This window comes from Patiria miniata, unplaced genomic scaffold (assembly GCF_015706575.1).
Source record: "Patiria miniata isolate m_02_andy unplaced genomic scaffold, ASM1570657v1 HiC_scaffold_28, whole genome shotgun sequence".
NCBI lineage: Eukaryota > Metazoa > Echinodermata > Asteroidea > Valvatida > Asterinidae > Patiria > Patiria miniata.
Window position 1 is genome coordinate 1,672,093 of NW_024037067.1, and position 27,629 is coordinate 1,699,721.

Consider the following 27,629-nt stretch of genomic DNA (forward strand, 5'->3'; position numbering starts at 1 on the left):
TTGATGTACCCTAACGTGGCGCGCCCCCTAACGTGGCGCACTTTGATTTTTCGCCTGTAGCGCCTAGCTAGAGCAAAAGTTTTAACTGAAATTTCACAGACAGTGAAATTTCATCAAGTTATAAACACTCCCATTCATAAATCGCGAATTTATTTACCCGCTACAAAGTTAAAAGAAAAACTTATTTTGGCGTGATTTTCCGATTTTATTTTCAAGTGCAAAGTGAACCCTTTGAAAATGCCCCGAAAAATAAGAAAATAATTTTGTGACAAACATCTGGCTGGGTATGTAAGTAGAGATAATAATGATTTATCAGAATTTATCAAGTTTTCAGAAATTCTTAAATGTTAATTTGGAATTTCCCGAGATTTATTTAAGTGCGCCACGTTAGGGAACACTCCGCCAAATTGTGCCCAATTTCCGGACGCCACCGTTTTTTAATTTCGGCTTAAATTTTATGAAACCGAAATTGTTCACAGAGGTTAAACAGCAAGCATTAATAAGGTAAAAGTACCAGTATTTCACTGTATGAATTTGAGGTTTGTCAACAAAGAGGTTTGGCAACACTACACGAGGAAATTTGGGTATGCTTCGAAGTGCGCCACGTTAGGGTACACCACCATATACGGAAGCAGAACTATTTTTGGGGCCTAACTAAACGTCGGTGGATTTTCTCGTTCGATGTCTAATTCAAAAGTGAATAACTTTTATATTGCTAGGAAAATTGAAATTGAAACTAGCACAGGGAATGGTCATGCACGTCAATAAGTTTATAAAACAATTTTTATCAATCTTTAAACGGAACCAGAATTTAAAAACGTGTCTTCTGCTTCCGATCAGCCTCCCAAAAATGATACAAACAGTAATTCCGTTGCAAAGTTTGTTGTGCACCTGTTATAGCCCCCTCTAGCAGATCAATTATGCAAATCGTTACTATCAGCAGTCTAGTAAGTAGTCCTGCAACAGGTCCGAAACTCTGCAACACACCGGTGCCGAGCCGGCTGTGATGGGTTTGTCACCGATTTATCTTTGAGTTCACCGTAATGTCGGAATTTATGTCAGAGTGATCAAATGATCTAGGATGTATGCACTTATTTGACGTAGACACGTCCCCCATGTGTGAATCGTCCCGAGTGGGAACTCGACGTTCCAAGGGCGATCCCCCTCGCCTCACGGACGGGACCCGAGAAGTGCTAGCTATGCTTCCTTATCGATCGTGAAATCAATAACAAACTGCGGAAGTTTTAGCTAATAAATAGTAATACGTGTACGTTTAGGCCTACATGTACAATGTATGCCCAGTCAACTGCACCATGCTGCTGAAATGAACAGGCCATCGAAATCTGCTCTGTTGTTCTTATCTCACGAATGACAAATTGATGACAGCATGGAACAGAAATTCAGGAAGTAGCCTACCAATACCATTGACATTGTGTGATGTGCACAACAAACGTACATGTACATGTACTTCGTCACATTCGCCTCTTCACGTTCATGACGTTCCAACTGCAAGGTCATGATGCTTTACAACTGGAAGCGAATGTCCAGATTGCTGAGAACTGTTCTTGTGATGGGGACAGTTTATTTAATGCTATGCTTTGCGGCTGTACTGACCCTTTTACCGAGTGAGTCCAAGGAAGATCATGAGAACCAACCGTCCAAAATCCAAGCTGTGCAGGTGGAGGCGTGGCATGCCTCAGCCAAAAGGGGGGGACGGCCACGGAACATCTTCTTTAGCAGTGAGGGACGAGAGGAAGTTAATCAGCCTGCAAAGGTTGAATCCCATTTAAATCCGGACCCCAAAACGTTGAATATTTCGAAAACCTTTATGGACTCGAAGGAATCCAAGAAAGCCAACATTCCAACAACATTAAAAAACAATTTTAGGCAGACTGAACTGTCGGACGTTTTTATTGGAGTGAAGACAACGGAAATATATCATGACACCCGGTTACCCGTGCTCTTTGAGACGTGGCTTGACAGCTCTGATGTCAGAAAACAGGTAAAACTCTTAATCTTTGGTTTTATCTCTTTTGGTTTTCTAACCCTCCTGCTATTTAAAAGGTCACAAACCGTCAAAATTTCCTTCCACTCCCAACAAACCAATGGGGGTCTTGACCTATACCCAAGTAATAATATGGCTCAGAATGCACAAAGAACTTGACTAGATACAAATTAAGCAGTATGTTTGAAAGTACGTTAGACATGTAAGAAGTGAGAAGTATGGCACTGGAATCTGGAAAACAGTTGTGACACTGTGTGATTACTAAGCTGAAGACAGTCTTAACTTGAGCTAGAACAATTTTTACTTGGGAAAGAATGTAGTATCCACACGCCAATTCTTTGGTCGTGTACAAAGTCTTTGGAGAGTCGAGTGTATTTTTGAAGTATTTTCTAATTTAAATAATTTGAAATGATTCTCAGTCCCAGATTCATGTTTTTTCAACATTTTGGCAATGACTGATCTTCATTGAGATAATATATGATGAAAAAAGTGGTGTCGGGATGCAACATTCTTTCCCTAACTTGTTTTTCTTCTCTTAAATTGAGGACCCTCATCTTTGGGGGGAAAAATTGATGTGTAAATATATAATAATTGTCTATTAAGTATTATGGGAAAGATTTACGTACTAGGCCACCACTTTTTTTCAAGCGCCAAAAAGTTACATCCTTTATGCTTATTTCTTCCACTCTCCCTTCTCTACTCTCACCCTCTCCTTTCCTTATAATTCCTATTTATTAATCAGTCACTTACTTATCGAAATTCGAACCTCGGACTCTTGCTTGAAACTCAACACTTTTACCGCTAGACCGCCCACAATCGCTTGTTCCAATGATCAATCTTTGGACGTACTTAAAGTATCCATTGAAATAATTAAATATTCATGAGAAATTATTGCACTGTCATTGGCCGGCTCATGCATTGTCATGGTTGTCGATGTCATGCGTATAACGTACCGCTGTCTTCCAGACACTTCAATCACTATGACCGGCTGCCTCCAACTTAGTTCTGCACGATGTGTGCATCCAAAATGTGCTCTAAAAACACATTTTTCCTAAAGGGATTCATCTTGAGTGAAATCACAAGGTGAGGTGGAAGTTTACGTGTTTGGCGGCAGGTAAGTGGTGGCCTAGTATGGAAGTCTTCCCAGTATGATGTCTGTCTTGGAGTTGTGCCCTAGCTGTACCAAAGATGTCCTTCATCGCAAGGTTTGCCCAGGCTCCTACCCTCTAGTAGGTGTGTCCTATACCACATAGGCCATCAGCCTTGGTCCAAAATTTTGGCCACCGGTATCAAATGAGGGGAATAATCGTCATAGCGATTTTTGGCAAGGTATACAACTCCAGAGTTGGAAAATATGTGATAGCATTGCAGCGGTGGCAGCTTTTTGAGTGTTATCACCCTTTTTTCCCAAAATGTCCATCGAAATGCTTGTTACCACTCTAGGGGCGGTATACGGTACCTTGCGCATGCGCACTATAATCATTCATGCCCTGATTTGATACTGGCCAAACCCCCAGGCTGATGGTCTAACAGGGATTTGGAGCAGTTTGCGTGATTTTGGGATTTGGAGTCATGGGCCTATTTGTTTTGTACAAATTAAACATGTCAATGATTCGTTGGTTTCCTGGAGAATTTGGGAAGTTTCAGAATGCTTCCTGGAAAAAGTGCACAGGAAGATCTATAGCCCCGGTATCATATATTCCCATGTGGGAAGAATTCCATACATGGACATCACTAATTTTTCCCTGCAGTGACCTATCAGCCATCACTTTACACAAAGTGATAGCATGTCCTAAAAAGTCAAATTTAGTAGGGAAAATATCGAAGCATTTACTGAGAAAACACTTAGAATTTTTCAGACCAGTCTCATGAGTCATAGGGTTTGTGCACAGGGTGTCAAGTGATGTCCAGGTATGGCACTTGTTCAAACGTGTTTCTCTATTTTGTAAACATAAATTAGCTGTGGACAAACATACAGGTAATCTTTCTTAATATTGACCATGCCAATTATTTGTAACCAGCATTATTGTAAAAGGTGTTTAATTAAAAAGAGAAAACAACAACAACAACAGAGAACTTAAACCAGAAATGTTTTTCCTTTTACAGAGTTTGTAGCAGTTTTAAATTGGGAGCAAAAACGAAATATGTAGATATCTTACACAAACCTTGTGCATGCATTTTGACATGCCTATCTGAAAATGACTGATAGATTTTATTCAAAAAGACTCCTGCTCGTATGGTCAATAGGCCTATTATCTAATAGTTTTGAGGAAAAAATATCTGGGCAAGTCTGGACAAGTTTGATAAAATTAGTTCAAGTGCACTTGGTGAGTTGACAATCAGATAAACTTTCAACTTGTAAAAATTAACTTGTTTGCACTTTGCACGCTCTGGCATTAACTGAGTTCTAGTATTTTACACCTTTCTTTTTGGGGGGGGGGAATGCCAGACTCTTGACAAAGTTTGCTTGAACAACACCATCGATATGCATTATTCTCCTTTGGATACGATTTTATGAAAAGGTAGCTTTCAGTGTATAGCCTTTATGAAGATGAGCTCGGGCAAGGGTAATTTTTTTCTGTGTGGTTAGGTTAATATACACAAGCACCACTATGCATACAATGCAAGGACACATTTGCCAAGTTTGCACAGAGATATTGCCTGTATGCTCTGCTGGTCATCTTTGTTAGCTTTACCCAGAGTTTTCTTCCTGTATTTAGCTTTTAAGGACACTGAGCTTTTTGGTAAACCTCTATTTCACAAAACAGTATCAAGCAATGGCATAAGAGAACTGCATGGAGACAGTTGTTTTGGCAGAAAGATATCATTGACTGTATGTTATTTCAAAAGATTGCCAAAACACATCCCAAGGGGAAAAAAGAGCACATAGAGTAAAAATAGGTGTGTTGTGTGAAAACATCAAATCACTGATTACTTGGCATTATTCTTTTTGGGTTTGGAAACTCTTGGTCATATTTCAGATCAAACCCCTCGGTAAATGTTTCAGGTTCCTCAACAACTTAGGCCATGCTGCCTGATGAATGATGTAATTGTACAAATCATAACCATACTCATGAGTAAACTGCCCTAGAAGCAACCTAAATTTCAGCACATCCACACGTTAACATACATGTACATGCACAACGCGAATCAGGACAAAACGTCTCTGTTTTCACTTTTATTCCTAGATGGCATTGCTTGAGAAATGTCTATTACAGAGTAAAATTGTAAAAGTAGCTAAAAAACATGACAAGTGAAAAATTGTTGACTCCAAATCTCATTACTTAGTTTAAACATACATGTTCCAGTATATGTATATTTTTTAGAGAATATATGGTTACACTACACATCTATAAGTTGTTTTCAAACAGTAACCTCTAATTAGATTTCCTCTGGCTTCCTCTTACAGTCCATTGACAGACTTTGCAATACATTGAGTAAAACGCACACACAAAGGTCATATCAATGTGGTAGGTGATAATAATATTATTGGACAGACTGATAACCAACCTAGCCCTTTTTTATATGAATGAAGGGGTTAAATATTGTTGTATTGATTTTACTTTTCATTTGACAGATAAGATTGCGTGATATTTTTAACGTCATAGAAAGTGTAATTTTTGTGGATTGTTTTGCACATGCGGTGTTTTGCACATGAATGTCTTCAGCTCAATCATGTATTTGTCTTCTCCTTTCAGACATATTTTTTCACGGATGCTGACAGTCCAAAATACTCCAAAGAAACAGGTCAGTATTGTCAATCCTTAAAATTGAGTTTTATTTGAAGTAATCCAGTTGTTACTGGATTTTGGTACAATGTTTTTAAGGGTTTTTATATTATAATAGCAAAACAATTGTGATATATTCAGCATGCGCTTGTAGTCAATTGGATTTGTATAAGTGAACATCTGTTGAATTTATTTTAGGAGCCATTCATATCATGAGCAAGTGAATGTATTACAAACGTGAGGTTGTTACTTTGTCATATTATTTTATTATTGATCTGTTGAATGCATCTGTCATTCAGTCAAAAATATTGAATATTATAGAGAGGAATTTTTTATTTAGTGTCGAAACACATCTGTGTACAGTTTGTACATTCAGAGTTATGTAGGTCTATTTCAGACCACGTTTGGTGAAGTTAGCTCGCAAAAAATTCAGTATTCATTAAATCAAAACTTGCCTGTAAAATCAACGAAACCATTGCAGAGATTATTCAAGGAAGTTATGTTTTGTTTAAGTTTAATTTTAAAAAAAAAAGGTGATTTTTCAACTGACAGCTGATTTGGCTGAAGCTTAGCTCGTTTTCATGTAGCTAGAATATTTTGATCTGCAAAATGTCTTGTGTGTAAGCAATATCCACCTGCTCTGCAGATTCACTTGTTCAGCAGAAGGAACCAGAGAACCAGAGGCAATTAGTAAATTCATTGCATGGCAGTTTGACTGATGTCCAATTTATTTTGGGTGCGTTCGATTAGCTCAACCGGGTCGACTCGGGTAAAGGTAGACAGTTAACCACAAGAGTCAGACTTATCTAATTCTCAAACGCAGGCCATCATGATCCTCATAGCCATAGCTATTGACAAAATGCCCTTTTTGGAAAAAGTGAGGACGTCACGACTGGAATAATAGCCACTAAAGTCGCAATGAGATCAATGAATAATTATGTTTAGACTTCAAATAAAGTTGATTTTTGGGTCCCCTTGATCATTCCCTCTGTCTGGTCACCATATTTGTCAGCGTCTTGGAATGAACAACGCATGCGTTTGATGTATTTTCACCACTGACTTCACTCCACGAGCGGGGCCTGTGGTGGCTGACCCGGTGAGCCCCGAAAATGATGTCAGAGCTAATCAAATGGCACGGGGCTAACCTGAGTGGACCTGAGCTAATCGACCTCACCCTTCAGTACATGTACTTAGAAGGAAAAAATGTGCTGAAATAGCAGTCCATGACAATGATAATGATAATAATAATAATAATAATAATAATAACGGAGTCTTATATAGCGCACGTATCTACCAACAATTAGGTACTCAAGGCGCTGGAAATTATGTCAATTATTAAAGAAAGGTAAATAAAGTTTATGAGAAATATGAGACCCATTATGTAGCACCTGTGCTGCGGCGCACATTGCAGCCACTGCCAGAAACACCAGGGCAAACCCCTTCTCTTAGCGATAAGTGTTACTGGGTTCTTTAACGTGCATTACACAACACACAGGACTTACGGCTTTACGTCCCATCCGAAGGACGAAGCAATAATGGTAAAGTTCCTTGCTCAAGAGCACAAGCACCATTTTCCCACGGTCAGGATTCGAACCCATGCACCACGGCACACGAGTTGAACACCGTAACCATTTGACCACAGCCCCCCAGTAATCACATGATTAAATGTAACTAATTGTGCTACAGTTCCTGAGTAACAAAGACGTTTTGTAATCTCACTATTTTTTTTTCTCACTATTTGTATTGCAGGTGGACAGTTCATAAATACACACTGTGCTGCCAAGCATACAAGGTACGTACATGTACATTGTACGTGCACACCCATGTTATAAATAACCAAATAATTTCATTTCAAATTAACTGATCTGAGACAAGCCTACGTATTTTTTAATTTGTGAGAATTTTTGACATGTGATATTGTGTGATGCATTATAATTTTTTGGTGTACTTTTTTTGTATATCATTTTTAAATTCTTTAACATGATCATGTTCTAAAAAAACCAAGATCATGCATGTATGAACACTTACATTGTGAGTTCTTCCTCACGTGCCAAATAAATGACAAACAGGCTGAGCACACCGTTAAATGTTAAGTTTGAAACCTACCCTGTTTAGGACCACACAAACTCAACAAAGAGGTGAAGTTTCCTCAAATACCAGTTGTTGTTTAAAACACGCAGTATTTATTACCAACGGTTGTTTTTGTTTGTAAACCCACATGGAAAATAATACACATCAATACTTGAAGTTCAATCTTAAGCTATACTTGCAGCAAATTTACGACCAAAATTAGAGATCTTATTAAAAAGAATTTGTTTTTTTTTGTTCTATTATTTACAGGCAAGGCCTATGCTGTAAAATGGGCGCCATTTTTTCTATGTACTTGCAATCCGGAAAAAGGTAAACCTCCCTGTACAATTTTCTTTTAATGGGGTCATTTTCCCTTGGATACTGATTTGATTTTCCAAAAACAAATTGTAACCACGAGCAATTATAAAGAACATGGACTTACATATCAGTACAACAGGTACTTCCCAGATTAAAAAAGTAGGTTTTTTTCCTCCTTCCTTAACAAGCATTGTCTGTTTCATGTTCAAGTAAAGGAGTGTTCAAGTAAAAGAATGCTCATAGTGAGATACAGGTAGCAATAAAAATGAAGAATCTTTGCTGAACTGCCCTTCTCAACTAGTTACAGTTCATTGCACATCAATCAACTTGAATAAACTTCTTCACACATTACTTGTATTTATTCATTTAATTTTTTTTTTTTTTTTAGATGGTGGTGTAACGTGGATGATGATAATTACCTGAACATAGATAATTTATTGAAGTTGTTACGATCCTACCAACATGACAAAGACTACTACCTTGGACGATCCAGTACCTCAGCAGAAATTACTGTTTATGATGTCGGCGATAAAACTGTAAGTCGCAAACACATTGTAGACCTGAAATGACTTGAGCTGTCTTTTAACATTGGAATTTGGAATTTCAGAATAGTATGCATATTCTCTGTCAAATGAGCTCTCAACGACTCCAAATGTTGATAAATCAAAGTAAACTGGAAGACTGCCACCATCAAGTGGAAGGAGTAGGTGGGTGTTGGGGGGGGGGGGGCAGTGCAGTTCCACAGGTTCAAGTGCTCTGCTAGCAAGGTTTTTAATATTGCTGTACATGTGTGTATGTACACGTAGTCAGTTCTTGTTCCCATCACTTCAGCCCTGATATTTCAGATGATGTCCTTTGCTTCCCAAAGTATACAGAATTATCCCTTACCACCAAAGAGTTCATTTGGGGTAAAGCACCACATACTGCAATTACTTTGTAAATTTGAAAACTCTGGCTAACAAGGAATCATTATTTGTGCCTTCAGCTTGACAAGAGTAAAATCAGTCAGATGAGATCCACAAGACGCCAAACCACCTTCTGGTTTGCCACAGGAGGAGCTGGTGTGTGTATCTCTCGCTCTCTTGCCCTGAAGATGAGTCCTTATGCTGGGTAAGTCCAGGCGTTTAGTGGGTGGTAGACTGCAAAGTGTTGTAATCAAGTCCTTTTTCCCCCTGTCCAACAAGTATATGCAGCTACCTTAGGAATTCAGCCCAAGAAACTAGACAGAGTGGTCCAAGTAAGTGGGCTTGGATTAGTGGTCAGACTGAGTATTTGGATGAAAAATGTATCCAGAAAATGTCTGAGATAAGCAAGAGGACTTTGATTTGGACTTGGTTGTGTATCCTTTTACAAATCTTTGGATTGTTCTTGCATATATCTGTGTCAGTATTCAGACCTCCCATTGTCACTGGGAGAGCCCTTACAACCCTAACCCCCTAGGCTCTTTTTGCTATGAACCGTCCTCAATCCTCCAAAATTGTGCACTTCGTTCAAATGAAGGATACCTGCTGCCTCAATCCTTCATAATCGTCAGACAGTCCTACCTCTCAAACTGCATTCATCCTCAATCCTCCTCAATCCTCCTCCTCTTCAAATACCATTTTATCCTCAATCCTCCAAAATCAACCGGTTGTGAATGAGCATTCATTCTCAATCCTCCACAGTCCTCCCAAATTGTATGTTGCATTCAGCCTCAATCCTCTGATATCCTCCGAAACTGTTTGGATGACTTTGGAGGATTGAGGAACTTTAGGGTTAATGACATTAATAACGTTTGATAAACAGGGTATTAGTGGATGCAAAAAGGAAAAAATAGTAGGAGGGTGTATTATGGAACCCTTGGGATGATCATGTTGAGGGAATTTGGGAAAGGGAGTGTGTGTAACCATCAGCTGGATAAAATCAGGGGTCATTGTGTTGTGAAGGGGGGGGGGGCTAGGCAATGCTGCAGGGTGAAAATAGTAGTTGCTATTTTCAAAGGTGGGTTTGGAATGTGGGAAATCAAATAAGCCTACCTACTGTATATTCTGCCTTTGATTGTTCTTTTCAATTGTGCATGGAATCACCAGTGTTACCATAAAAACAGAGCAGAGAGCTAAGCAACACTTTAAACATATCAACATCCTGCCAGATTATTGATATAACCCACAGGTATAAAGGTTGACTGTTTCCTGGTTAGGATGATTTGGCCCACTCTCTTCAATTTGTTTAAGTCCTTTTGTAAGTTTGCTTTTATCAAAAGGCGAATGCAAGTGTGGAAAAATTTGGGGCCAGTTATTTTGCTTTTCTTTGATAGGTGTGACTTCACTAATCTAGGCCTCTGGATGTCCATTCAGTGGTCGGTCCCTGGCCTGGTAGGGTGACATTTACATGTATGTTTAATTTGAGGTCGGGTCAGTGTTACAGACTTCTTGAGTACAGGAGGAAAAATTTGCCGGACCCCCCCCCCCCCCCCGACAAAGAATTGGCTAGCGGCCAAAATGTTATGTGATGAATTGTGATTGGTTCTTAGCTGATTTTTGCTATTAGCTTGTACATTCACAAAGCAATATTTTCTACATAGCATTTTTCTAAAAGTGGGCCTTGATAAATTTCTGCCACCATCATTTTTGAGTTTGCCCCCCCCCCACCAAATACAGGAGAAAACTAAATAGTGCATTAAACAAGTGGATATATAGCTGATATGAGAAGTCAGAACAATATACCTAGTTCCATTGGCTAATGATTACTTTTGCATTCATTTAAGTGTCAACCAATAGCAGACAGCCATGTCATAGTAACTGGCCCCTAATTGGCCAGTTTGTGACCTGCTAATGTTTATTGATAATCATTGACCTGACTAAGCCCTAGCAACATGTCTCATATTGGCTAGGCATAGCTTGTCCTACCAGGGTCATCAGTAGAGTAGACCTCGGTATGGTGACCTTATACATGTATTGTATTGATTAAAAAGTTTGAATGGTTGTAGCCTTACCTTTTTACAATGAAATGACCTTTTTAAGTTGTGAACAGTTTGCACTCTTCAACAGAGCAAAGATTTGGCTATGGACTATGGAGGGGGGGGGGGTTCTTTTTGGCACCTTTTTTTTTGACATTCCAGACATCCACATGAATGTTTGGTCATTAGAAATAAAAGATTACCAAGGCCAACTGTGGGTAAACAGCAAACTTGGATTGAGAGCATACATGTATGTGGCACAGGTCCTATACTGTTATTTTTCAAGGGATTGTCAGTGTTTATTTCCTGATAGTGAACATTGCAAACCGGATGTCACATGCAAGTAGAAAAGATAACAAAATTTCAATACAACGAGCTAAATTGATCATGTTTGCTAAACGCAAATCGTGAATCAGAGGATTATAATGTGTGACTTGATCAATGAAAGTGATCTATATGAACTGGTGTTTATGTTGCAAAAAGGGGGTGAATTTTTGACAGATGCTTAACTTGTTCCTTTTGAACTTTTGATGATTTAATTTTGAAAATGTGGCTGAAATTGTTATAGAGATCTTTTGACTCATCTGTTCATATAAAGCTTGTTTTCTTCAGTACAAAATTGTAATTCATTTCAAGTTTCACTTGTTTGTAAACAAGGCTTGTGAAAAGATTATCTGACTGCCCGTAACAGCCAAAATATTTTGTCTGCAGTATATCACATTTATTATTACATATTCCTCATGGTTTATAAGGGGGAGGGGACTTCAGCATGGTAATGGGAGTTGCAGTATAAGTTTGCTACTTCAGTCAGACGAAATTGTCTAGATGATAAACTGTTTTTATTTTCCAGTCATACACCTGTAGTTTTGTGTATGCGTACTATATGCATGCCTAACCTTTGGTTCTGTACGTCTGCTTCCCATGCACATGTATGTACGGACCATTAGAAATGGTGAGCGTGCATGATATGCAAGTTGCTTGTTAGGCAGAGTAAAATAAATAAATAGTTTCTTGTCTTGCTATAATTTTAAAAAAAGGAAGGAGGCAGGCATTTCCCCCCACCCCCAAGATGGCAGATTTTCCAAACTATTGCTTATTTGCATTCCACATCATCATGTTACGATTTACATATATGAGTTGGTTAAGTACCCAAAATGGTAAAATAAACAGGTACCAGGTAGCTTTTCCGAGCCACATACGTACCCCACACCATTTTGAATGTTGCCCATTGTGTTGACATACATGTACAGGCACGTACATCTGTGCTTACAACTTCAGTTCAAGTGGCTGCCACTCACTGATTTCTCGGGCAACTGAAATACAATCTCAGCATAGATTTCAGTGGGCAGGTATTCGTGAATAGTGGCTTTAGGGTCAGTCCATACTTAGCAAGGATAATCCATTAGTTTCATTGTGATGTTTGTTGTCATTTGATGAGTCAAGAAACAAAGTTCCATTTGCTGGTTTTTGGCCTTACACAGACAAGTGTACATTGTACAAGTCATGTGTAAACTACGCCCACCTTACCACAACCTGTGCAGTATTGGGGTGTCTGCCTTGACCCACTTAGGGCTTGCAGGGATTTAACTGCTGGCTTTAGGGAATGTAACCTTTACAATCCCTCCCAGAATAAACCAGAGATGGAATAACAAGGTATTGGTGATCTCAGCGGGGAATATTTGCATGGATTGTACCACACACTATACACACAAAAAGCAGGCAAGGACAAATGGCATAGGTGCATTATAAAACTCATTCTGTGTTACAAAAACCATTGGCCAAAATACCAGACACTGACAACTTGCGCAAGAGTTGTTTAACTAGCATTGTGAAAATGTTGTTGTGTTATGGGCTACACGCAAAACTACCGCGACAGATGAGCACTGAATTCCACTGTCAAACTAATGTGTAAACACATAAGAAAATATAATGTGGTGCTTTCTTCAAATATTGCAGTGTGATTTAGTTTCGTTCACATCCGTAATGGGATCCAGTTCACAAGTAACTTCGGCTTCAATGCGCTATGTACGAGCGTAGGAACTGGATGGCTCTTGCTTTTCTTTACTTCTTTCCTGTTAATGTGTTTTTGAAGTACATTTTTTTAGTTTTAGTTATTAATACTGTGTACATGTATAGGAAATTTGTATTTTACTTGTTGAATAGCACGTCTTTCATCACATTCCTTGCATATGAATCAATACGCTACGTGACAATGTGCGTAATAGAATTCACACCCAGAGTGTGCAAATTTCACACGCACCTGTTTCATTTAGCTGATATCCAGCTAGGTTCGTGAGAAAGTACGTATGAAAATTGAAAAAAAAAATACATGTAGGCCTATAACAATGAATCTGAGAAATAGAGTTGAAACGTACAAAGCACTCATACCTTAGTCTGTGCTGCGCTGAAAGCCTACACACTTTATTATCTTGACAACAACAAATACACATTCCTTCCTGTATTGACAGACAAACAGGTTCACCAAGGAGGTTATAATACCCATTATAATAACTGATTTTTTAATGCCAATAGGAATTTTTCTCAGATTGCTTTTGAATTTGCTGTTGGATATGTGCCAGAATGATTGAAAAAAGCAGTCTGTCTACGTACATGTATACAAAAGAAGTTCTTGCCCATATTCATTTTGTGCATGTGTATGTTTCATTGCTGTGTCTGCATATAGTTCCCGTTATGTATTTTTGATTCCAGTCTATTAAGGAAGCATAAAACTTACAAGCTATTTCCTGCCAATAGTAATTTCATTTCCATGGGTATATTATCTTTACAGGTTTGTACATGTATAAGACAAATTGACAATGGTTTTCAGTCCTGTCTTCTCACCGTGGGCTACCATTGACTGTTCAAACTACATGGAGTAATTATTTATCTGCACAGAAACGGAACAAACCCCACCCCTTGGGTTATATTTTTAAAATTTGAAATACCCATAGGAGCAATTCCATGAGAAAGTGGACACGGCTAAAAAGTGGACAATTTTAATATAATCTTCAGAACTACAACCAATACAACCTTAAATGTGGTATCAAATTAAAGGGGACAACAAGGTCTTTGATTTGAGGGGTGTACCAGTGAGACGGGATATAGTTAGGGGTGTGTTGTTTTGTGTAGAAAAACTTCTTTCTTTGACTAATATGGATTTTAGGTGGTAATTTTGGCACCTTGTTTTTACATGCAAAATGCGAGTATTATAGTGAGTTTTTTGGTTTTCAGACGGGGAAAGGTTCATATTTTATCCCAAAAGAGTTTTTTTGTGCAATTAGAACTTTCTTATATGTTTTATCTTGTACATGTACTAAAGATGGGTGGACCAACTGTAACGTGAGTTACTGTAACATAAGTAACCGAAATATATCCCTCTAGAGATGTCATGATCGATTTTTTTAAAATGGTCATTATATTAACCTAAAACTTGCACCCTAATGAATGTAAGGGCACTGAATGATGTACAGTTCACAGTATGTGGAAACTTTCAAATGCAAGGTACTGAACAATTTTTCTATGTCAAGTTTGTGTAACTTGAGTTACCGACAAAAACTTACTGCCAAACTGAAGTTTTTATTTGTAATTTAGTCACTTAATTGTGAGGGATCTTCTGTGAGAAAAAAAATATACCCTAAATACTTGGACTTTAAAAGAATAACAGTAAAAAGATGACGGAAGACCCCTTCTAAATGTAACGTGAGTTACCATGAAATTGCCAATAGGCAGTGTAGAAAGAAAAAAAATTTCTTAAAAACATCTAATAAAGTTGAAAAGGAAAAGGCTTTAAAGACTTACCAGTTTTAAAAATCAGCAAATACATGTAATTAGAAAGTGTATTGATTTGGCCTTTAAATTTGTGGCAATTAAACTGTGTACATGTATGTATTTACAGCCCCAGGAAAAAATAAGCTATTTCAATTTGGGTGGTTACTCATGCATCTGAGGTGGTATTAGTCCCTTTAATAATCTGCGGCTGGCTGAGAGTGTGGGAAAGTCCCTCCCAACTCACCAGCTGATTAACTCTGCATGCTCCTTCCTTCAAGTGACCAACCCACTCCACTATTGTACCAATTGTTCCATGCATCACAAAGGACACAATGCATGACTAGAATGGATATCACGACTTTTGCTAGGCTCCATTCAGCGGGGCCATTCAGACAGCATCCAAGCACAACAGAGGGGACATGTCCAGGCAGTGGTAAACCAAAGAATGAATTGCAGGTTACTGTTATCTGTATGTGTGTGCTTACAAATAACCTACAACCAGGATTTGTTTGTTTTCTTAACGGTGTATTAATTGTTGATGGTAGATATGTACCCTGGCAGTTATAATGATTGATATAAAACTACCAGCATATTCTCTTATAGAATTTGTTGAGAAAATCCTTCAATTAGGGTCTAGACAATGCTTTGCTGTTTCAGCACGGATGGAATAACAGTATGACAGATGGCGGACAAAAGGCATTTATCATGCTAGACAGCATCCCATGGGCCTGCTCTAGGCGCCAGGCGGTTGAGCGCATGCATCGTTATATGCCTGAAATGTTTCAACCTAGCACCAACTCTTGAATGAGATTGGTTACACTCTGGCTTGAATTTGGTCCTGCTAAAATAAGAACCATTTGGTAGGCCATAGCAGTGCGATTTGAAATCACTACAATTTGAATGTGTGAAAGCGTGAATGTGTGAAGTGATTGCATCAGGGTTCAGTGCTCCTGTGAAATAAGCAAACCATTGGGTTGTCTGGATTTGAACCTGGGACCTCCGGAATGTTTGTCTTGTTGCTCCATTAACTGATCTAAAGCGCCTTAAATTGACAAGTCTCCTAGTAGCTTAATACATGTAATTGATAAACATCAAAATTATGATAATTTCTGTTACTTTGATCTATTCTCGAAATTCACAGAATTTCTGAACTTAAAGGGTGTTTTTTTTTTGGGTGGGGGGAGGGGGGTTCATTGCATGATTTGCTTGACTTCTTTGAGTATTCAGTCATGTGTTATACATAATTGATATTCCATCAATTCATGTGGCAACCCCACAGCTGTACTCCTGTATTGGGTAGATCCATGCCCTATGGTTTACTCATCAAATATGTCTTCCAAATTAAGTTAGCGGGGGCACAATTTGTGCTGGTACTGCAGATATACATAAGTTTATAAGCACATTTACATGCAAGTGATGTATATGACTGTTATGTATGTAAACACCACAGGCCATATTAAGAATACAGAAATTGAATGTTGGAATGGGTTCACACAAAGATACCTTATAAAAGGGTGGGACTTAATGGGTTGTAGACACTTTGTGTCATTATTGTCATTATATCAAAATACTAGAAGAACACTATTCTGCCAACAGAAGATGCCCATTATCTCCTGTGATTTATAACACTTACGGTTATTCATTGTTTCTTTTCTTTGTGACAGTATTGGGGGATTCCCACAAATATGCAACAGGATCAACTTACCAGATGACGTGTCCATTGCATTCCTTATTGGTGAGCATAAAATATTTAAACACCTAAATTAGCATAATGTCGAAACTCTTCATTTTTTTTCGAAGGGGGGGGGGGAGGAGTTCAGTTTTGGAACTTAAGCTCAAGCCCTCAAGCCATTTGCACATCAGTATTTTTAGTCTACAGGGTGAGTAAAAAAAAACGAAACCCAAATGTCGGGACCATTCTTTTAGTGAAGTTCTGCATGTAGCACTTTCAAAACCTAGGATATGAAAGCCCAATTCATATTAAAGCTTTCCTTCAGTACAAAAATCATTCAAATCACTCATGTACTTTTCAAGTTACACAATTTTAAACACTACCACTGTTTTAAATTTTGTGTACGGATCACGAAAAGGCAAGTGTTCTTTCAGCAGAACGAAAACAAATCACATGGGATGTGTGTGAATCGCTTTCATTTTGCTGAAATAATGCACGCTTTTTTGTGATCCGTGGACAGAACTTTAAAATGGTGGTTGTGTTGAAAATTTTGTAACTTGAAAAGTACATGAGTGATTTGAATGATTCTTGTACTAAAAGAAAGCTTATGAAGTGGGCTTTCATATCCTAGATTTTGAAAGTGCTACATGCAGAACTTCACTAAAGCAATGGTCCGGATATTTGGGTTTCGTTTTTTGTTTTACTCGCCCTGTATACCAACATCTGACATATTGTTGATTTCCCCTAACGTAGCATGTCCCCTAATATAGTGCATTTTTCGCCTTTAGTGCCTTAGTAGAGCAAACAAATTCACAGTAAGTGAACTTTCATCAAGTTCTAAACATTTCCATTCATATACTTGAGTTTACCTACCCGTTATAAAGTTAAGAGAGAATTATACATGGGCGCGGTTTTCTGAATTGATTTCTAAGTGTACAGTGAACCCTTTTAAAATGCGCCGAAAATAAGATAATTTAAAAAAAAAAATCTTAAATGTTCGCTTGGGAATTTCCGAGATTTCTTCAAGTGCGCCATGTTGGGGAACACTCGGCTGACCAAATTTGTGCCCAATTTCTGGACTCCACAGTGTTTGAATTTGGGATTAAATTTCATGACACTAAAATTGTTCACAAGGGTTCAACAGCAAGAATTATATACGTTAATAGAACCAGTATTTAACTGAATGAATTTGAAGTTTGTCAACAAAGAAGTTTGACAACACTGCATGAGGAAAGTCAGGGGAAATGTCAAAGTGCGTCATGTTAGGTGGACTCCACTATACCCAGAGAATCGACTGATAAAAGAGCAAAACCCAGTGTCATAAATTGATTTTTAATTGGGAATAAAGTTGAGACTGGTTTTTCAACCAAAAACAAGCCAAGTCCAGCCCTGATTCTTGACAGTAGTTGTGTTTGTTTGTATCAGTTGATTTGTTAGGTGTTCCTCTGACCAAGATTAGTGATATGCATTCTCATCTAGCCATGCTGAGGAACTTGAACGAAAACCAAATCAAGAGAGCTGTAAGTATAATCATGTAATTGTTTGGGACTGTCATTGTCCATTGTTCCTGTCATTGCAGTTTGTGTTATTTTCACCTGTTCTGTCATTTACAGTAATCAGGTTGTTGGTCAGTCATCCTGTCATTGTTAAATGCTTTGTAAACTGTCAATTAAGTTCAATCAGTCTTAAAGTAGATCTTGGTCATACATGTGGGTCCACTATTTTTTTCGTTGTTACATCTGATGCGGGTGGCATGGGTGGCTAGTGCGTAAAGCGCTGGCTCATTCCCAGCTAGGACCATATGTGAGTTGAGTTGTGCGTTGGTTCTCTCCTGTGCCACAAGGGTTTTTCTCCAGGCTCTCCAGTTTTCCTCCCTTCGAACAAAAAATCCAAACTTTGGATCTCTGGCTGTGCTCTGTGGTCATATAATTATGGGTCGTATGGCTGGCTGTCAGAGGCGCCTTTACATGCTTGCAGCTTGACCACATTATAGCCGCGTCTTTCGCATTTCAGCTTCTCAGCTGCGAGTAAGGATGATTAGCTCCAAAATAACGCATTCCTTAATACGATCGTCTTGCAAGAGTGATTATGAACAGCAAACTATCTAGCCAACAAATAAAAAAATCATTGAGAGTCATTCGAATGATATTGAATGGCAAAGTACATAGTACATGTACCAAAGTAGCAGCGACTGGTAAAATGTGTCCCTTTGGACCCTAAATTTATAGAATGGACCCATCTATCACAGTCATCGTTAATGTTTCTTCTTTATTTTTCAGATTTTATATTTATTAAATTTATTTGAATTTTCCTTGAATTATTTTAGTTCACTTATTTCTTTTGAATTGTCTACTTCATTTATATTTACTTCATTTGGTAATACTACTGTATCAGGAAGCACGGAAATAAATTAAATCAAATCAAAATCAAAAATTGATTCCATCATTTGTTTGGTCATCAGTGTCAGTTGTCCTGTCCCTATTGTTGTGTCACTGTCCAGTCCAGACACTTCCATCAGCTTTGTGGTGATCAGGATTTCTGTTTTGTTTAACCAGGTTACACTGAGTTATAAAATTAACTCTGAGAAAGCAACTAATAGCGTCATTCTGAAAAATGCAGCTTTCGACACAACGGTGGATCCAACCAGGTAATACATGTTATATCAGCAAGGGTCAGGTGTTTGAAGAGGGGACAGGGTGAGTGGGTGCCAAGGTCCCTATGATCAGATGACTTGCTTTTGGGTACAGCGGGGGGTGTCAGAATTTATCATGAGAAAGGGGTGTGCCAAGTATATGTGTTGATCTTTAGCACGGCATTAGTCTAAATACATGTACTTTGAAAAAGGATTAGGCAAAATGGCATATCCATGATAATGTAGTTTGAAATGGTGTATGTGCAAGGGCCAGGGAAAGGTTAATATGCTTTCAATGGGGTCAGTCCATGGGCATTATGCTCTCTAGTCCTGCTGAGCATGTCGGTCATTAAAGCACATTCTTTATTGGGCTCAGTAGCTGACAGCAGAGGGCGCTATTCATCCAGCTAACCATGGAATGGTGAAAGCGTGTAGTGGGACTGCCAAATTGCTTTATGGATTCAAAAAAATCAAGCGTTGCATGTGGCTGCACACAGTATACTCATTATTGTCTGAGAGATGGTACACTAAACCGGAGCATTGTTACAAGTGTCTTCAAATGCCCCCTCTAATTAAATAGATGATAGTGAAACTGCACCATCAATGATGGTGCTGAATTGGCCTAATATGACTGATGTGCACCAAGTTAATAGAATGGAGTGATGCCCAGTGTTTTTTTAACATGTAGTTCAAGATCAGTGCAGACTGTTCTATAAGCCCACAGATGCTCTCAGTTGGCTATATTCACAATATGGAGTTTTTGCGTCGGAGTGATGTAAATCAATAAATCGTAAATTTATATGCCGGTGAAGGGCAAAAACCTAATATTGATTTACTCTCAGTTGGTTATTGTAGTAAAGTGTCTTGCCAAAGAACACAAGCATCTTGAGAGTTTTAATCCATATACCTCCAGACAAGAGTCTGACAAGTGCAATTATTGGACCCCAGTACTCTACAACCATTCCACTTACTCCTCTGGATCCTCTGGATCCAAATCTAGTGCCTGCATATTATGTAAGGTGTCAACTTTTCCCCCAACGTTTGTTTTTTTCCCTGCTGCAGATTCAAGTCACTTCACTGCATGTTGAATCCTGAGGCAAGTGTCTGCTCTAAACGCTGAACTGAGAGACGTGGCTCTGTTGTCTTGCCGTGCTAATCTCAGTTCATCAAGTCACATGCGTCTATCGGTAACAGCACTGCAACAGTGCTGGAGTAAATTCTACTGCAGGTCTTTTCAAAACGAAATCTTGTTATTTCTTTCCAGTCTTCCACATTAAGAAAAGAGAGAATATTTGAGAAACTGTGCTCCAGAGAAGAATGAAAGTTTAAGAAATCAAGCACAAGTTTTTTTGGACAAGTTTTCAGAAAGCACAGAAGTGCTTATAAAAACTATATTGGTGAAGGGCAATCATGATAAAAGAAACCAGTGAATGTATTCAGAAAAAGCTGCGTTGCCAAATATTATAATGGGGACGTAGTTTATTTTTATAAAGTAAAATCATTTCTGAAAGTTATGTTGTAGGTGTGAGGAGAATTAATTAATGGTATAAAGTTGTTTTTTTTTTTATTATGAACATGGTTAATCTTAACATTTTCAAATTATTATTGCTATAAAAATCACATATTTAAAATTATATTTTTGTTATTGTTGAACGTTTTGAGGTGGCTTAAATAAGGAAACATATTTATGATTATTCATGTGTTTGTGTCTGTTTTTGTTGATTTCTGTGTAATGTTACTGAATGGTGTGTATCCAAAGATGGTAAGAATTGTTTTGTTCTTTGGTTGTTTAATGCCCTTTAGATATCTCGTCTAGTTGTGGTTTAGACTAGTAAAATTATGACTAAACATTTTGATTTTTTTTTACTTTGATGGAGAGAGGGACGTTATTATTTTCATTGATGTCAAATAGTTTATTTTGTGGTGATTAGATGTAGTAATTAGCACATGCAAGTATTTAACAATACTTTTCAAGGAAGTAGGGTATGTATGAATTCTAACATGTGACCACAGCTGCCGTAGTTGCAACTGTTGTTTGAAATAAGCACCAGTAACTTTAGACTGGTAGTAGTAATATGTGAGAAATCATTAGTTTGTCCCGAATGGATGCAGCCAGTCTGTCAAAATCTGCCAAAAGAGTTACTGAACTTGAAGTCATTGTTAATTTATTTGTCTTGTGATGTTTTTCCTTATGTGAGGTGTTCTGGCAAAATGAGAGGGAACTGGGTGCAGGCCGTAGTGGAGAAAAATGATTTTCAGATTTATCCATATTTGTAATCTTTGGTATGTCTACTACGCATATTTTAAAGAAAAGGTATAAAAATTGTGGAACAACAGTGTTTTATAAGGAATAACAATTGCCGTCTTTCATTTTCACATACAAACGCAAAACTTCAAGGGCTTTTTCCGAGTATTTTACTTTTTGACATGTTGATAAATGCAAATTTTAAACAGCCTGAACTTGTTGACGGAATGACTGAAGGAAATTTTTATTCCCTTTCCTAATATCCGCAAACCCTCATTTCGACCTCTGGCCAGTTCTGTCTCATTTTGCCAGAACACCTCATATATAATTTTATTTATTTTTTAAGGGGGTGGATTAGGTTAAAGGTATATTGTAAATAAAAGATTTTTTTTCGTACCAGAAATCAGACTTGTTATCAAGTCTTCACAAGTCATCCCTTGTCATCACAATTACAAGCCATCCTGTCACAAACATGACAAAAGGTGACAAGGTACGGTACATCAATGTCATTGTTCACTGGTGAATGCTTGTGTTTAACTTGTGATTGATTTGACTTCATCTGTTCTAGATTTGTCATTGTGAGGTTTAAAGAAAAGTGTCACTGCCTGTATGGGCAGAGGTCTTTTTGAGGTAGGGAGGCGGTAGAGAAGTTTGTGCAATGCACCACTTGTAAATGAATCATAACAAAAAATCTATATTTTTATATGACAGATTGTTATTCTTATGACTGTAATATACTAATCTGCATGCACTGTTTGCTATGCGTACACCATACTAATGGCTGCCATGGAACAAGAAATCCTCAAAGTCTTTGTCAGCATTGGCGTATGATTTCATACGTTTGTGGCTATCACATTCCATACAGTCATAAAATATGGTGTATGCAAGTTCTTGAGTCGATGTCAGCGTGATATGGAGTGATGTGTGAGATTAAGAATGAAATATTAACCTCAGAATCTCTGTGTGTGATATACATTTTCACTGTAAATGAAAAAAGAACTTATTTTATGCTTTTCAAGTTTTGATAGAAGGAAACGTTCATTCCAGCTGTGAAATCAGTGGGCTTCCATGATCATTCTGCTTTTTGATAAATGTGTATGTAACGAATTGAACAGGCAGTCTGGTCTTTGAAGAGTGTTTAATGCTTCCACAAATGTCTTGGTTTGCTAGAAGTGTGGCTTTTTCCCGGACTAAAAGGAGTTTTAGTTGGAGCTTTTGCCATCCTAGAAATGTAAATAATATGAACAGTTGAACAGCCCTTACAAGGGCATGTTGACCTCCATGGACCAATTCTAGAGAATTTGTGCTATTTTCTTATAAGTTTGATTTCGTACATTCCGATCCATTGTGAATGCATCCAATAATGCTCCCCAACAATTTTAGCATTGACGCGACTTCCATAAACTTTAAAGATGTATCCAGTACATCAGGTTGGCGTAGCGGTACTTTCCTCGCCTTCCACCGCTGTGACCCGGGTTCGAATCCCGCCTGGGCCAATATGTGGATTGGGTTTTCAGTCCCTACCTGATTCCGTGGGTTTTCCTCAGAATACTCTTCTGGGCTTTTCCTCCCACCTCTAAACCTGTAATTTCTTCACATTGTCTTCTCTTTACTGGGACCCAAGGGAGATCAGTGGATTCCACTGAATGGGCTACCCAGTTAAAATAAGAAATAAATAAGTATATACAAACTGTATTTAACTTTGTATTTGCTTCAAACTAATTGTTTCGAAGTTGTTAAGATCAATTCAAGTTAATTTTTTACCCGCTTCATATATTCAGAATTTAATTGAACACATGCTGATGTATGAGTATTATTTGCTTTTTTAAGTTTGAGGTGTATTCTTAAGCTTAAGTTCCATGTATGTTAACTTTGTTTACTGAATTACCTTCCATTCAAATACACATATTAAACATTAAAATATGGCAATGTATATCCCCAGATTTGCCAGTAGGTTTAGTTCTCCTTATTTAGCTAAGTTCAGTTTAGGTGGGAAAGTGGTCTTAAAATTGTTTTTATCTGTCCAGCTGCACTGCATGCCAAGTAGGGAAAGCAGAGGTTAGTTATATGCAACGCAGTGTATATGAGGTAATTTATATGCAATGCAGTGTATAAGTAAACAGTTATTTGTATAGACTGGACGTGTGGCCTTTTTATTCCAATGGAATTGCAGTATCCAAGAAACGATATAACAATATCCCATATAGCACTGTCTGTGTTGTACTTCAAGTATCATGGCCATTCCTGCTGCATGCACATGTAATACAATAACTGCTGAAAAGTTTCTACAGCATCCACATTCCATCTTTACTGTGTGTCACGTTGAAGACAAATTTGTTGTCCCTCACACGCTTGTTGAACACGGAAAATGTAGTGCATCTGTGTTCCATCTGCCTGCCTTGTGGCATATGAGACACAAACTACATTATTCCATGTTCCTTTTGCGCTCACGAGATAACTAATATAATTTGTAAATATTTGGTACAGCCAATATTTTTGGGCATGATGGGCTTTTTTTTAATGTGAAAATGACTATATTGTAATGATTATGTCAAGCAAAGTTATCCCATATTCCACGGTATAGTTACGTGTAAGCCCTATTACTCATTCGTTTGTTCACTTGTATACCATGTAACCTTTTTATTAAATAACAGAAGCCATGGCATGATTGAGGAAAACATCGTTTTATTGTCAAACACACTTAATATGTACAGTGTATAGCAATGTATTATAACCACCAGGAAGCAATATATGTAACCCCAAATAATTCATTTGCATAAAATCACAACATCACCACAAAATGTCTATTCAGTGAACTATTCAATCAATTCTGTAGGTGGTGTTTTTTTCTGATAGTATTTGCACACACACACATACCCTTGTTCAGTCAAAATTCAACAGGGATTGTGCGTCATTTACACGCTGGAAAATCAATCATTTCACACGAGTTACTCCAAATCACTTTCAACGCTGCTATGATTTGTGCAAGTTAACAAAGTCCTTTTGTTCTTCCAATTTATTATCCACAAATATTTCATCAACAATCCTGTCACCTGAGTCATGTTCTGTCAAGTCTTGAATACAATTAGAATGTTTTGTGCCTGAATTGGTCATAAATATGAGTAATGGTAGGGTAGGGAGTTTCACTTTGACTAATTGTTATATAGTATTATACTATTTGCATTATCATCCTAGTGTTTCTATATGGATGGGATTATATGCACCTGCTCCAATCAATACATGTATGTTAATAAGTAAACAAACCACAACCAAAGCACAGCATACTGCCAAACAAAATGAATATGAAAGATATTCACATCAGGAAAAAAATGCAATATACAAACAGGAATCAATATGGAAGTCAAGCAACTTGCTATAATTATTTTGTGTTAGCATTCAGAATATAGATATTTGATATTAAAAAGTTGGACGGATATTTGGAATTCCAATTCAATTTATGTACAAAAGATATATACATAATGCTTCACACACTGCAGAATATATTTAAACTAAGCAAGCTATATTTATTTGTAAAATGTGTCTCCCATGGCAAGCCAATATCAAAACTATATACTACAAGTACTTCATTTCGGAGACCCCCCCCCCCAAAAAAAATAACCAAAACACAGTTACAGGTCCAAGTAGTTCACTACATATTTATAAATTTCAGCCATGTTTGAAAGTACATAAAGAAAAGGATAACGTTTTGTTCAATGTGTTTTTAAATGATCTAGTCAAATTTGTAAACAAGTCGTGATGGATTTTTCCTCTCAAATGATGCAACATATATAAACACACTCTCTGTAGTATAAGGCAGGATAATCTAATCGTTAAAAATCATATGTCCACACCTATTAACATATTATGCTCATTACATCACACACAGTGAAATGAAAACCATGGAAAAGAGGCTAAATTCTGTATAATGCTGGAATTGAAATTGTAACACAAAACGTCAACAAACGTATGGAGCATCAGGCTGGAATTCTCGTAACATCTCTCCAATTAGCTGCAAAATGAAAGACGTCAACTGCAAACCTGAGCAGGAATAAAGGAGAGAAAAGCGGAAAAAATCACCAAATTACTAAAAAAGTTTTACTCAAACTGCCTGCCCAATGTGAATAAACATGTTACCCACACAATCAGATGCTTTGTCTAGATAGCATGAATTGTGGAATTAAGTGGGTGGCACTGCAAACTTTTAAAATGAAAATGAGCAACCTATTTGCTTTCTTAAGGTACATGTGCCAATGCATTTGAAATATCCCTTTATTTATAGAAGAAAAGTGCATCTTTGAGCAATCCTTAGACTTCTTGCTTACCATCTTGAATCACAATATCAGATTAATTGTGTTCTTACCTACCTAATCATCCAATTGGCACAATGATGCCACACCACGGTTAATCCAGTAGGCTTGAGGTTTATCAGACGGTAGCTCCAACAACATGACAAAGTTGGTAGAGTGACCAGTAGTGGACAATGTGCCTCGTCTAGCACTGGTCTTGTACACGGGGCAGGTGTAGGTAGGGACAGTTTTGAAGTCAGCTTTGCGGCCTGGCTTGAGCCATGTGACTGGTATTGTGTCATACAGGATCTTGGGATTTGATTCATTGAGTCTCATGAGTGAGCGGTCCCAACGAGCACCTTCCAAGAACAGTCCCTGGGAGAAGAATAAGATGTATTGAGTCATAAAACTCACAAAGGGACAGAGTGCATTGTTTATGGCGCTTTTCCAAAGCAAGTAGAAAAGTTGTGCTTACTCGGGCAGGAAAACAACAGCGTATTTCATGAAGATACAAAAATCAAAATATTTTTAACATTTTAAAAAGGAGCATGAACATTAATAACACAATACAAAGGAAAAAAACTTATCAAAACTCATAAACCCCAGATAGCAGGTTGACGGGAGACGGGGGAGTGGCCAGGGCCCAATATCACGGCTCTACTTTCCGTAAGCAGAGAATTTGCTAATTGTAACAGAAAATTCTGCTCCAGAAAATTCTGTGCTAACGGTAAGCGATTTTGATTGTGTTAAAGAATTTTGGCGTACATCCAACTAAGGATCGTGTGCTTACACACTTGACACATCATTTTTTTTATACTAGTGCTGTAAGCAGATAGTGGCCATAGTAAGCGCAGACGCAGTCAGCAGACGCAGTTAATGGCTACTTACATAGACATACGCTCCATCCTCGGCCTTTTCTGCAACTGTCTCCTCATGTTCAGTCACTTCAAACTCAAAGCCAAGGTGGTCAATGGGAATGGTGTACTTGCGAGCGTAGTTCTGACTCACGCCTGTCAAGACAAAGAATAATGCTTAGTGCTATGTCACTGTGGTGACATTGCAATGCAGAGAGGAAGGACTTGGATAATTGGGTTGAAAATACAATTTATGACTTTTGATGCCAAGTTAAATACGTATTTCCCGTGCTCTTCAAGAAATAATTTTTGTTCTAACAACTATTCAATTTGTATGTTTTGTTTTAAAGAAAAAACTACATTCTGATTTTGGGCATCTGCAACCCTCTGAAAAAGAGGCAGCCAATAATTCAAGTTTTGTGTGGATGTTTTTTCTTTCGATGGCTCATTCAAAAGGAATAACTTTTATATTGCTTGGACAATAGCAATTGAAAAAAAAACATTTATTTTTCGAGGTAAACTCGAAAATAGTACATGGAATGGATCTTTAAATTTCATGGTACTTCAGAAACACAACATTTTACTTTGCAAATTAGTGTACATTGCAATTGTAAGTCACGAACCATTTGTAACCAATACATCACATGATAGAAAGATTTGAAAACTAAACTGTGCTTTCGTGAAGTGTGTGTGTTCAGCAGCTAAATGAAATTGGCAGTGGATAATCCATCATTGTATTTGAAGAGTAATATAGACGGAATGCCATTTGATAATGCAATTTGTTCCCCACACCGTTCAGTCAATATGATACCAGGATATCCTTACCCGTCAGGAAGGACTGTGTGAAGTAGAACCCAGATAACCAGAAGGATTTGGGAACTCCATGATCAATCCAGTCCTGCAAGAACTTTAGTCTGTTATTAGGAAGGAAAAAACAAACAAAGGAAGGAAAAAACAAAGAAAGTAAAAATTAACTGGACTTCTGAAACAGAGAAAAACATGCTTAATGGTGGGTGAAGGGCAAAACCTAATATATTAATTAACTATTAAACATACAAGTCAACATAGTTGATGTTTATCATATTACTCAGAAATGATGACATAACACTCCTT

The 27,629-nt window shown here is 37.8% G+C and overlaps 2 protein-coding genes across 2 annotated transcripts in view; one reads left to right on the forward strand and one right to left on the reverse strand.

Moving 5' to 3' along the window:
* Nucleotides 1–942: 942 nt before the first annotated feature.
* LOC119734672 (beta-1,3-N-acetylglucosaminyltransferase radical fringe-like) lies at nt 943–23,319 on the forward strand. The gene is made up of 10 exons (XM_038208196.1): nt 943–2,002; nt 5,704–5,752; nt 7,483–7,525; nt 8,074–8,133; nt 8,510–8,657; nt 9,107–9,231; nt 16,492–16,562; nt 17,925–18,019; nt 19,055–19,146; nt 20,194–23,319. Exons 1-10 carry the CDS (start codon nt 1,517–1,519, stop codon nt 20,249–20,251), a joined length of 1,227 nt encoding a protein of 408 aa, XP_038064124.1. The 5' UTR covers nt 943–1,516; the 3' UTR covers nt 20,252–23,319.
* A 725-nt stretch (nt 23,320–24,044) lies between these two features.
* LOC119734671 (dynein heavy chain 3, axonemal-like) overlaps nt 24,045–27,629 on the reverse strand; it is a gene marked incomplete in the record, with an annotated part of 84,981 nt that continues 81,396 nt past the window's right edge. Inside the window, 4 exon segments of the mRNA XM_038208195.1 lie at nt 24,045–25,414; nt 25,741–26,037; nt 26,551–26,672; nt 27,342–27,430. Of these exon segments, the coding sequence (XP_038064123.1) occupies nt 25,741–26,037; nt 26,551–26,672; nt 27,342–27,430 (508 nt within the window).

Bases quoted from the DNA above. Each gene is read 5' to 3' on its own strand.
- LOC119734672 (XM_038208196.1), top strand. From the start codon at position 1,517: ATGATGCTTTACAACTGGAAGCGAATGTCCAGATTGCTGAGAACTGTT. The intron at 8,134-8,509 runs GTAAACCTCCCT...TTTTTTTTTTAG, and splicing joins TACTTGCAATCCGGAAAAAG to ATGGTGGTGTAACGTGGATG. The intron at 9,232-16,491 runs GTAAGTCCAGGC...TCTTTGTGACAG, and splicing joins AAGATGAGTCCTTATGCTGG to TATTGGGGGATTCCCACAAA.